This window comes from Silene latifolia, chromosome Y, assembly GCF_048544455.1.
Source record: "Silene latifolia isolate original U9 population chromosome Y, ASM4854445v1, whole genome shotgun sequence".
Lineage (NCBI taxonomy): Eukaryota > Viridiplantae > Streptophyta > Magnoliopsida > Caryophyllales > Caryophyllaceae > Silene > Silene latifolia.
Genome location: NC_133538.1, coordinates 279,070,951 through 279,083,769, shown reverse-complemented (window position 1 = coordinate 279,083,769; position 12,819 = coordinate 279,070,951). Strand labels below are relative to the sequence as shown.

The 12,819-nt window shown below is 40.6% G+C and overlaps 2 protein-coding genes across 2 annotated transcripts; both read right to left on the bottom strand.

Annotated features, from left to right (window-relative positions):
- Nucleotides 1–368: 368 nt before the first annotated feature.
- Nucleotides 369–863, bottom strand: LOC141630773 (uncharacterized). The gene has a single exon (XM_074443530.1). It carries the CDS (start codon nucleotides 861–863, stop codon nucleotides 369–371), a length of 495 nt encoding a protein of 164 aa, XP_074299631.1.
- Nucleotides 864–3,313: 2,450 nt separating this feature from the next.
- On the bottom strand, nucleotides 3,314–5,315 carry LOC141630772 (uncharacterized). The gene is made up of 4 exons (XM_074443529.1): nucleotides 4,889–5,315; nucleotides 4,399–4,692; nucleotides 3,885–4,245; nucleotides 3,314–3,500 (listed from the first exon to the last, which is right to left on the bottom strand). The coding sequence occupies exons 1-4, from the start codon at nucleotides 5,313–5,315 to the stop codon at nucleotides 3,314–3,316; spliced, it is 1,269 nt and encodes a 422-aa protein (XP_074299630.1).
- Between the last annotated feature and the right edge of the window lie 7,504 nt (nucleotides 5,316–12,819).

The following is a 12,819-nucleotide window of genomic DNA, read 5'->3' as shown; positions in this document are numbered from 1 at the left end:
TTAGCACGTGCGTACTGAACGAAAGACCTTCCCTGGTGACTTAGTTATTCCTGCTGTCAAAAGACATGTTACTGTTAGACCAATGCAGGTGGTACAGTCAGGCAGTATGAAACAAAATGATTAGTTCTTTGCGTATGTACCTTATGAGAGAGTGAGCTGTGGCTCCAGCAAGTGGGTTCTGGGGTTGTTCTCCTTCAAGAGATAGCTGCTTAATCAAAGACACTTTTAGCAAGTTAGTTCGTGTTCTAAGGTTTCTGGAGTACTGAATGCTAGGATTCAAAGGTCCTGGGATGCACCTGTTGGAGGTGGAACTCCTGGGTCCTGCACCTGGAACCTCAGACATAATACTTTTTAAGGTGAATGATGGTCTAGGATCTAGGGACAGCTTCCCCATTCATAGTCTCCAACTTGTATGCCCCATTGGCCACGATGCCTTCTATGCGGTAGGGACCTTCCCAGTTGTAGGCGAATTTACCTGCACTCTGATTCTTGTTGTTTGGGAATACCTTCCTGAGTACCAGGTCCCCTACCTGCAGTGTTCTTAATCTTACGTTTTTGTTGTAAGTCCTGGCTGCTGTATGTTTGTAGGCTGCCATCCTGATTTGGGCGATGGCTCTTAGCTCATCAATGATATCCAGGCTGCTGGCCATTTCTACCCGGTTCCTCTCTTCGGCGGCATTGGAATATTGATGCATCAGTATATGCACCTCAGAAAGAATAACTGCCTCGGCCCCATATACCAGACTGAATGGTGTTTGACCTATTGCCACTTTGGGGGTGGTTCTATCAGACCACAGTACGAATTGGAGCTCATCTGCCCAGTTGGCTCCTATCTCCTCCAGCCTTCTTTTGAGGTTGTTCATTACTATCTTGTTGTTGGATTCTGCCTAACCGTTGGACTGTGGATTCCTAGGGGTAGACTTAAACAGCTTGATGTTCCACCTGGCGCAGTAGTCTTCCGTTCTGTTGGATATGAATTGTGACCCGTTGTCACATATGATTTCTGAAGGGATGTCGTATCTGCTGACTATGTTCCTCTTGATGAAAGATATCACATGCTTCTCCAGGATTTGAGGGAAAGCTTATGCCTCTATCCATTTAGAGAAGTAGTTCGTCATTGCCAGCATGTACGTCCTGTTTCCAGAAGCACGAGGTAATGGTCCCACAATGTCCATTCCCCATTTCATAAAAGGCCAAGGCGAGATGATCGGATGCATATGTTCTGCAGGTTGGTGGCTGACAGGAGCGTGCCTTTGGCACTCTTCGCATTTCTTAACGTAATCTATGGCGTCCTTCCTCATGGTAGGCCAGTAATAACCCTGTCTTAGTGTCTTGTTGGACAGGCTCCTACCCCCTGTGTGATTTCCACAATCACCACTGTGGATATCACACATTACTGCCTGTGCCTCATGTATGCTCAAGCACCTCAGATAGGGTCCTGCCAAGGACTTCCTTTATAGGATACCATCAATGAGTACGAATCTGGAGGATTTCATTTTGAAGCTCCTAGCGTCTTTCTGGTCAGGTGGCAATACCTCATCGCGTAGCCAACTAATGTAAGGCTTGCGCCAATCATCAGTTTCTTCCTGGGGTGTGGTAGTACACAGTATCCCCGCTTCGTATGTCCACTGGTTGGTTGCACCCTTGCTGGAGTTCTGCTATTCATTCTGGCATACGACAAGTTTCATGATAAGGATGAATCGTATAGAACCCACTACCCCTGGAGTGAAGGCTGCTCCCAGGGTGGCGAGAGCATCAGCTTCATTATTCTGGTCCCTTGGTATCTTCTGGATGTGGAAGGAGGCAAAGCGGAGTTTGAGCTCCTTCGCCACTTCCAGGTAGGCTACCATTTTAGGATCCCTGGCCGTATACACGTTATTCACGTGGTTGACAATCAGTTGGGAGTCACTATACACCTTCATGTGGTTGATTTGCATTTCTAAGGCTAATTGGAGTCCTAAGATTAGGGCCTCGTATTCAGCCTCGTTATTCGTTGCTTTGAACTCGCACCGTACTGCCTTTATTATCTGTTACCCCTGAGGTGATTTCAGGACAAGCCCTACCCCTGCTCCCTTCGTGTTGGATGCCCCATCAACATGTAATTCCCATACCTGCTCCCTTTTAGCCTCACTAGGGTCAAGATTTCACTATCGCCTTGTTCATGAAGGGTGGGACTAAAGTCTGACACAAAGTTAGCTAGGGCTTGGGACTTTATGGCTGTTCGGGGTTCAAATTTTAGGTCGTACCCACTTAGGTGGACATACCACTTAACCATTCTCCCTGACAGTTCGGGTTTCCTCATTATGGTTCTCAGGGGGTAGTTAGTCATGACTGAAATTGTATGTGACTCAAAATAGGGACGCAATTTGTACGAAGCAGTTACAAGTGCTAAAACGAGTTTTTCTAGAGATGTGTACCTGGTCTCTGCAGGTAACAGAGACTTGCTTATATAGTATACTGGTTTCTGCATACCTTCGTGCTCTCGTACCAGTACAGCGCTTACAGCCGCCTCTATTACTGACAGATACAAGTACAGTGGTTCTCCCTGTTCTGGCTTGGAGAGAAGAGAAGGGGTGCTTAGGTACTGCTTGAGTTCCCCAAACGCCTTTTCATGCTCCGGCGTCCATTCAAACTTCTGGCTCTTCCTCAAGATGTCATAGAACAGTCGGCACCTGTCTGAAGAACTTTATATGAACCGGTTTAGGGCTGCTACTCGTCTTGTGAGCCTCTGTACGTCCTTTGGCTTTTGAGGAGATTCTAACTGGAGGAATGCTTTGATTTGCTCCGAGCTGGCCTCTATCCCTCTTTGCGTTACCAAGTACCCCAGGAATTTCCCCAAGGAGACTCCAAAAGTGCATTTCAGGGGGTTCAGCTTCATATGGTATTTTTTGAGGATCGAGAAGGTATTTTCCAGGTGGAACATGTGTTGTCCTGCCTTCTCAGATTTGACTACCATATCGTCAATGTAGACTTCCATTGTTCTCCCTATCTCCTCCTTGAACATTCTGTTCACCAGGCGTTGATAGGTGGAACCAGCATTTTTGAGGCCAAAAGGTATCACATTGTAGCAGTAAAGGCCTCTGTCAGATCTAAAGGCTGTTTTCTCCTGATCCTTAGGGTCCATTTTTATCTGGTTGTACCCACTCCAGGCGTCAAGGAAGGTAAGTAGCTCATACCTTGTTGTTGCGTCTACCATGGAATCGATGTGCGGCAGGGGGAACAGGTCTTTTGGGCAAGCTTTGTTAAGATATGTGAAATCAACACATACTCTCCACTTGTTGTTCTTCTTGGGTACCACCACAACATTCGAGAGCTATTCTGGGTAGTTAACTTCCCTGATCTTGCCTGCTGTCAGGAGGTTGTCTACCTCCTGGTTTATCACCTCGTTCCTTCCAGGAGCAAATTTCCGCCTTTTCTGTTGGACTGGAGGAAAGCTGGGGTCTACATTTAACCAGTGTGTAATTACACTTGGATCTATGCCAATCATGTCGCTATGGGACCTGGCGAAACAATCCATGTTAGTACGTAGAAATTCGATTATCTGCTCACGGATGTTATCTGCACAATTAGCTCCCACCAGCACTGTTCTTGTTGGAAACTGTGGGTCCAGGACTACTTCGTCGAGTTCCTCCTAGGGAGGTGTGATATACTCCCTCTGGACGCACAGTGTCTGTAATTGCTATGCTGGACCAGCTGTAGTGGGTTTCAGAGCGTTCTTGTAGCAATCCCGAGCGATATTTTGATCTCCCCGTATCTCCTGTACCCCCCCAGGGTGTAGGCAACTTCAGGATCTTATGGTACGTTGATGGTACCGCTTTTATTTCATGGATCCAAGGCCTGCCAAGTATCACGTTATAATTTGAGGACCATCAATGAACAAGTACCGTACATGACTGTTCATACCCTCTGCAAAGGTAGGAATCACTATTTCTCCAAGGGATTGTTTAGTTTCTCCGCTGAAGCCTACCAAGGGTACTGCCTTCTGCACCAGGTCTTTCTCATTGAACCCCATGTTCTTCAAGGTTTCCAGCATTATGAGGTTCACAGAGCTTCCTGTATCTACAAATATCTTTTTAATAAGGCACTTCCCTATGGAAAGCGTAATGATCAAGGCGTCATGGTGGTGTTCTACCTCATCGGGTATGTCTGCCTCGTCAAATGTGATTGCCGGTAGATCCTGTCTGCTGACCCTAAGGGAGAACTCTGGTTTATCTCCTTTGGTCTCGGTTGCATGGCGCTTTGCTGCTGAATAAGTGAGACCACATATTTACGATCCTCCTGTGATGACGCTCACGACCTTTGAGTAAGGTGGAGGTGGGGATGGTTGGGCCTGGTCAGCAGTATTGACCTTTCCAGATTTCGCTCCCTTGGGGAGCAGGTGATCCAAGCATCCAGCACTGTAGAGGTGCTTTACTTCCTTTCGTAGTACTACATAATCTTCTGTATTGTGGCCAATATCGTTGTGGTATTCACACCTTTTGATGGCATCTCTTCTGTCGTTCTCCCTAAGGGTAGGCTTCTTAGGCCACCTGGCCCTCTGCCCTAGTTCCCTGATTGCCTTCAATACCCTAGCAAGTCCAGTGCTGAACCCATTCTCGCTGAGCTTAGGTGGAGCCTCGGTGCTCTCTGTTTCTCCTAAGACTTTGTTCACTGTGTTCTTGTTGTAGGGTTTGGCTATTTCGTTCTTCTTCTCTGTTGTGATTTTTCCATGGACGACTGTTCCGCATGGTCCCTTCTATCCTCATCCTCCTCTAGGCGATAAGTAGCCTCTGCCATTTGTTTGACTTCCTCGAAGGTGGCGCATGGGTGCTTGGTGAGATCTTTGTACAAATCAGAGTCGCGATGCAGTCCTCTTCTGAAGGCATTGACTACTGTTGTAGGATCGCACCTAGGGATAGATATTTTTTCCACATTGAATCTAGCGAGATAATCCCTGGTGGACTCCTCGAACCTCTGGTCGATCCGGTATAGATCACTGGATAATTTTTCTGGCTTGCGACTGCTGGCAAACTGCTGATTAAAAACGTTTCTAACCCCGCGAAACTGGAAATAGACTTGTTGGGAAGGTTAACGAACCACTGGAGTGCGGCTCCTGACAAGGTGGAACCGAATCCCTTGCACATACATGCCTCCTTTTCAGGCTCTGTTGCTGCGACCACCATCATTTTTTGTTTGTACTGGTTGATGTGCTCCAGCGGATCCTCTGTTCCATCATACGTCATTGTTGGCGTGGTGAACCCCTTTGGCATGCTAACGATGGCAATGCTATCCACAAAGGGGGAATCTGCATAGCACTCTGGGGTTGCCACCTCCATGGGACGTGGTAACCCTGGAACCTTGCTGAGTAGGGACTTGATATCCTACAACTGTTGTTCTACATGGCTTCCTACTCCCATACCCTGGTTGTGGGGTACCGAGTATACCCCATATGGATTTGGTGTCCCTCCTTGTAATACTACTGAAGTTAATGGTATATATGTTGGGTAATATGTGTAAGTGGCGTCATAATGTGAGTTAGCAGTGAGAACATTTTGATTAGCATGCAGGGTCTAGGTGGAATGGGTTTTGAGTGGTTGTTAGTATGCGCGAACTTCGAGGACGAAGTTCATTTTAAGGAGGGAAGACTGTAATACCCCTCATATTTTATGGTTATATGACCTTTGTGTGTGTGTCTAAAGTACAAGGTAGACTATGAAAGGTTAATAGGAAGCTTGCACAAATGTGCCAATTACGGAAATATGATCACTTGTTTTAGGGGTAATTTGAAACGGAAATATCTAGAGTTTTACAGCTTCTATGAGATTTATTCAAATTGGAGGTGAAATCTTATTGTCTTAGCTTTCCAACGCATGGTCACAAGCTTGATTCCGATCAGTAACGAAGAAATGACAGCTGTTTGAAAATCAGTGCGTAAAGCTGAACTCGCTGAGTGATGTTACGCGCTAATTAGTTTCATAATTTCGCACCTTACTATAATATTCATAATAATATAATATTATATCCCATTATTATTATGATTATTATTATTATTATTATTATTATTATTATTATTATTATTATTATTATTATTATTATTATTATTATTATTATTATTATTATTATTTATTTATTTATTTATTTTACCTGCCATAAATATTTTATTATAATATTATTATATCTTACAACTTATAAACTTTCCTAAAACGATACTACCTTACTACTATATATACAATAGCAAACCACAAGTTTTATTCACTTTCACAAAACATAAAATATATATATATATATATATATATATATATATATATATATATATATATATATATATATATATATATATATATATATATATATATATATATATATAGAGAGAGATAGAGAGAGAGAGAGAGAGAGAGAGAGAGAGAGAAGGAGAATAGAGAGATAAGGAGCTTGTTCATCTTTTTTCAGCTTAAGGTTAATTGATGACGCTTTTGTGAGACGGGTTTTGTTGCTTGGATTCATGTGCTTTGCTACTTGGATTTTGTTTAGCCGCTTTCCTATACAGGTAGGATAGCTACTCAATCACTTTAATGTTTAGTTGAATGGTATTATCTAATTTTACTGGTTGAATTATTTGGAATTGTGATGGATGATATATGATTGTTAGTTGGTTGCATTGAGATATATTCTCTAATGACTACCTCAGCTTGTGACTGAGATGATTTGATTATTGACTACCTCAGCTCGTGACTGAGATGTTTATATTGATTTGGTTTCCCCAGCCTCATATCTGGGACGGTAAGTATATTGTTTCCATATCATATCATGAGCACTTTCATTGGTTTCCCCAGGCTCTGGTTCTGCAGGACTTGTCTCTGAGATGTTATTGAGATTACCCCGGCCAGGGATTGGCGGGATGAACGGGAGCGTCGGAGGATTGATCATGAGCATGCATTGCATTTGCATTCGATATTGTCTTGTATTCATTTATTGTTGTTGTTTAGCTATTCCTACTCAACCTCGTGGTTGACAGTGTATTCGTGAACACCTGTGGTGAACCATAATGGGGAGCAGATTTGACAGGTACTAAATATTAGCTGACTTGGGAGCTATGGGATGCGTGACGACTTGACCAATCTACCTAGAAGTCTAGACCACGTAGATTATGAGATCACTTTATTTATTTCTGCTACGAGTTGTAATTATTTTATATTAAGTTTTAGTTGATTAATTTGTAATACATATGTATTCATTAAAGTTTTAATTTAAAGTACTTTGGTGAGTTGGACTTTGTTATTCACTACCTTGGGAAACCGAGATGGTAACAGTCTTATTTATTTGGAAATGTCTAGCTAAAGGCTCCTGAATAAATGAGGGTGTTACAAAGTGGTATCAGAGGAAACGATCATAAAGCCTAAACCAATGAATTTAATAAACTTAAGATGAATCTAATAAAATGAACCCGAGGTAGAAACTGTTTAGGAGCCCTCTTCTAAGTTAGGGAGACGTCCTTGACCCGACCCTTTTCAGTTTTGAGCCGGTCGCCTCGAGAAAGGTTAAGGAGAGAGAATGATAGTTAGCGTGGATGTTTTAACTTAAGGGTCTAATTGTCCCCTGAAGATGTGAGAAATACTAATTTTATCGCAATTTGAGAACAAAAAGGTATGAAATTTTGAGACGAATAAAAAGGGAAGGCGTGTGGCCTATGAGACGGCGGTCACATTGAATTGAATTTGTTTTAATTCGTTGCATAATTGCGCATAGAAATTTTCTTGGCATATCATGAATGACATAAATTGGAGAAACATGAACCGTGAAATATTGCATCTTTATATGTATTGGTTGTATATATGTGAATTTCATGCTTAGAAATTTCATGCCTAGAGATATGCGGAATGTGCTACTCTGAACCGATTTGTGATATTTATGCTATAGAATTGTTATAAAAGTTTAAATTTAATTGTCAAAGATTAAGTAGTATGATAAATGTTTAAAAAAGAGGCAGGTAGCCATGAATAGAGTGACACGAAAAAAAAACGAAAATTGTGGCAAATTACAACAAAATTGTGGTAAGTTATAAAGAAATCGTGACAAATTATAAAGAAATCGTGGCAAACTGTAAAGAAATCGTGGCAAAATAATTTGTACGCAATCATTTATTTCTAGTAAGCATGCTCGTACCTTAGAATTGAAATGATTTGATGTGATAAAATTTGATGTAGAAATATCTTCGGGGGAATCATTAACTTATGGGAAGATACATTACGGTGTGAATATTTTAATCGGAAAAATTCTTTCTCTATAGATTTAATTGAACTTCTTTGAGAGATTTAGAGATCATCTTAGGGATGAATTGATTGGGAAAAAATAGAGGATTTATTGACCGCTATCAAAATGAAGTGTCTTTGAGGGAACTTAAGGGAATAAATGTGTCTTATAAGGGAATTGTGGTGAAATCTAAGGTGAGATTTACGACAATAATTACCTTAAAAAAATTTTTGTGAGAAGGGTTATCAGATGTGAATGATATCTTTAATATTTTTATGGGTTATATAAGAAAGATATATAGTCTGAGGTTATTGGGAAACATAGGTGTATAAGAGAAGTGAGATTGATGATTGATGCGATAACAAGGTAAGTAATGTGATTTAGAAGGTGATATTGACAATAAATTTAGTGAAGTATTAGTGTGGTTTTCTGGTTGATTGTGACAGGAATAAGGTGTAGGTAAGGATACGAAATTTAAAAAAAAAAGTTAAATGTTCATGAGAAGGATATATTATAATAGGATAGAAATGAATTTTATTTAATGAGCTTAATTTGTTTTATGTTAGTGTATGAAATTTTAGATGACTGGGATGCTTAGAAATTTGGGTTACGAAGAGGTGAATTTAGGGTGTATGTTAGTTATGAGATACCAGGATGAGGTAAAATTTTAGATTTTGGGAATTATTAATGATGAGTATGATAACTAAAGATGAAATGTCGACGGGTGATTGAATTTAATGGTGGTAAATTGAGAATTAGAGTACGTGAATTTAAATAATGTGTTTGATAAGGGAGCAAATAACTGAAACATGTTTCGAAGAAAAACTATTGTTATGAATTATTGGATTTAGTTAAGCATCAAAGATAAAATAGCCGAGCCTTGAGGATTAAATAATAAGAGTAATGATTTGGGTTGTTAAGTAATTTTACGATGAGTAAGATGAATAAGGATTGATGCGAACTTAAGGATTGTTGACAATGAGTATGATTTATGCATATGGTGTATTGAGATTGATAAGATAATAATAATGTTAAAATTTGAAAGATTGATATTTATTACACAAGAAATTGTTATAGACTCTTGTTGGCAGAACAATGAGTGGAATGTTAGGACGAATATTTTGTAAATATAAATAAGTTGATAGTCATGGAAAGAAGTCTGGAGGATCTTGGTGAGTGTTGTGTAGTCTTTGAGGTTACGCGGACGTAACCTTAATTTTAAGTAGGGTAGGATGTCATATTTCGTTCGTATCACTTCTTTTTATTTGTTATTTGGTTGTCTTAAGAAATGTTGGTAAGCGTGATGTGATCTGTTGTAGAATTAGAGTGGACTTAAGGATTTAGTTGTTGTAAATGTTGGTGGTGCACCAGATAGTGTGTAAGTATCTGGGGGAGAGAATTGGATAAGAGCACATAGCCTGTTAATATTTGGGTTTATAGTGGTGTCAAGATAGAGGTGGAACTTCGGGACGAAGTTATTTTTAAGTGAGGTAGAATGTAATACTACTGAAGTTAATGGTATATATGTTGGGTAATATGTGTAAGTGGCGTCATAATGTGAGTTAGCAGTGAGAACATTTTGATTAGCATGCAGGGTCTAGGTGGAATGGGTTTTGAGTGGTTGTTAGTATGCGCGAACTTCGAGGACGAAGTTCATTTTAAGGAGGGAAGACTGTAATACCCCTCATATTTTATGGTTATATGACCTTTGTGTGTGTGTCTAAAGTACAAGGTAGACTATGAAAGGTTAATAGGAAGCTTGCACAAATGTGCCAATTACGGAAATATGATCACTTGTTTTAGGGGTAATTTGAAACGGAAATATCTAGAGTTTTACAGCTTCTATGAGATTTATTCAAATTGGAGGTGAAATCTTATTGTCTTAGCTTTCCAACGCATGGTCACAAGCTTGATTCCGATCAGTAACGAAGAAATGACAGCTGTATGAAAATCAGTGCGTAAAGCTGAACTCGCTGAGTGATGTTACGCGCTAATTAGTTTCATAATTTCGCACCTTACTATAATATTCATAATAATATAATATTATATCCCATTATTATTATTATTATTATTATTATTTATTTATTTATTTATTTTACCTACCATAAATATTTTATTATAATATTATTATATCTTACAACTTATAAACTTTCCTAAAACGATACTACCTTACTACTATATATACAATAGCAAACCACATGTTTTATTCACTTTCACAAAACATAAAATATATATATATATATATATATATAGAGAGAGAAGGAGACTAGAGAGATAAGGAGCTTGTTCATCTTTTTTCATCTTAAGGTTAATTGGTGATGCTTTTGTGAGACGGGTTTTGTTGCTTGGATTCATGTGCTTTGCTATTTGGATTTTGTTGAGCCGCTTTCCTATACAGGTAGGATCGCTACTCAATCACTTTAATGTTTACTTGAATGGTATTATCTAATTTTACTGGTTGAATTATTTGGAATTGTGATGGATGATATATTATTGTTGGTTGGTTGCATTGAGATATATTCCTTAATGACTACCTCAGCTTGTGACTGAGATGATTTAATTATTGACTACCTCAGCTAGTGATTGAGATGCTTATATTGATTTGGTTTCCCCAGTCTCATATCTTGGATGGTAAGTATATTGTTTGCATATCATATCATGAGCACTTGCATTGGTTTTCCCAGGCTGGTTCTGCAGGACTTGTCTCTGGGATGTTATTGAGATTACCCCGGCCAGGGATTGGCGGGATGAACGGGAGCGTCGGAGGATTGATCCTGAGCATGCATTGCATTTGCATTCGATATTGTCTTGTATTCATTTATTGTTGTTGTTTAGCTATTCCTACTCAACCTCGTGGTTGACAGTGTATTCGTGAACACCTGTGGTGAACCATAATGGGGAGCAGATTTGACAGGTACTAAAGATTAGCTGACTTGGGAGCTATGGGATGCGTGAGGACTTGGCTAATCTACCTAGAAGTCTAGACCACGTAGATTATGAGATCACTTTATTTATTTCCGCTGCCAGTGGTAATTATTTTATATTAAGTTTTAGTTGATTAATTTGTAATACATATGTATTCATTAAAGTTTGAATTTAAAGTACTTTGGTGAGTTGTACTTTGTTATTCACTATCTTGGGAAACCGAGATGGTAACAGTCTTATTTATTTGGGAATGTCTAGCTAAAGGCTCCTGAATAAATGAGGGTGTTACATTCCTGACATGTAAGGAGGGACCATGTAGCTTCCCGGTAATGGTGTTGAGTTCACAATAGGCCTGAACTGGCTGTCCGGAGTATATGGCATATAGGACCATATCTCGGGGTATGCGTTTCTTGCCGACTGTTCCTCTGGATTGCTTCCTGATATCACTGGCGTACTGTTGGTTGTTGGTATGGGATCTGGAGTTAGTGCTCCTAATTCCACATAATTGAGCACCATAGGGTACGTTTGCGGCATCCTTGGTGGCGGTGGAACCCCTGGTGGTTGGATTGTACCCTGGGTGGCCACCGTTCCCGCTAGATACACTTGCTCGGGTGATGTGGTTACCCCTGGTGGCAGCATATCCATATCAAGCCTGGTCACTATATTTTGCAGCAGTAGTCTCCCTGAGTACTCCTTGGCATTCCCCTGGCCGATTGTTGACCTTGCCATCTGCTGGGTCGTTCCCAGGGATAACACTGCATCTATCTTTTTCTGCAAGGACTGGTTGTCCCTTTGTAGCCATATCACCGCCTACTGCAAGGATGTCATCCCTTGGAGCAACTATTGTACCGGATCCGGTTATGACGCTCCTGGTAAACGCGCCTCTGTCAGGTGTCCTGGTGATCCTGGGCGCTGCGGACTCCCATCCCTATTAGGCTTGGGTACAGGATTGATAACTGGTGATTTGCCAGCCTTCCCTGCTCCCAGATCTGGGATTTTGGGGGAGTAAGGAGGCTTTGCTGATACCTGGGGCTGAGCTTGGCCTACAGTCACTCTGGTGGTAGGGATCGCCGTAGTTGGAACACCGGAGGTTACTGGCGTCGCCCCTACTACTGGAGTTTGCACTGATGTACTCATTGGATCAGATACGTTCTGACTGGATCATGACATGACCAACTATAGAGGTGTTAGGATATTACGAAAAGAGGTATTTTAACAAAGATTAAACCACAATGCCCCACGGTGGGCGCCAAATTGTTTTGGTAAGATTTTACCGACTAAAGATTTGTGAGTCAATGCGGCTATTTCAATTAAAATACGGTATTAAGGACTTGAGTAGATCAGTAGTAGGAACATAACGAGAACGAAAGTAAATAACTAGTACGAAAGAAAAGGCAAACGAAAAAGAAAGAGAGACAAATGACACAAGCAAAATGGTGACGCGGGAAACCCAAAATGTGGGAAAAACTGCGGGGGGAATGGTATCCCGCCAATGATCCACTAGTAGTAATAGTTTTCGAGGGTAAACCTAGCTGGAAAAATCAGGAGGAACAACAGTAATCTCCAAACGACTAAGTATAAATGATACAAACGGTGTATATGTTACTAAGTGTGAAAATTATTATTTGTTGCTGGTCATGAATGTTGTTTCTTCAAGTGGAGTGA

What these genes read in the sequence shown, in the direction of transcription:
- LOC141630773 (XM_074443530.1), bottom strand. Translation starts at nt 863, where the DNA reads ATGAACAACCTCAAAAGAAGGCTGGAGGAGATAGGAGCCAACTGGGCA.
- LOC141630772 (XM_074443529.1), bottom strand. Translation starts at nt 5,315, where the DNA reads ATGGAGGTGGCAACCCCAGAGTGCTATGCAGATTCCCCCTTTGTGGAT. An exon ending in GGAAGTAAAGCACCTCTACA is followed by an intron (nt 4,246 to 4,398) that starts GTGCTGGATGCT and finishes TCACTTATTCAG; the next exon opens with CAGCAAAGCGCCATGCAACC. An exon ending in GGTATGAACAGTCATGTACG is followed by an intron (nt 3,501 to 3,884) that starts GTACTTGTTCAT and finishes TTGTTTCGCCAG; the next exon opens with GTCCCATAGCGACATGATTG.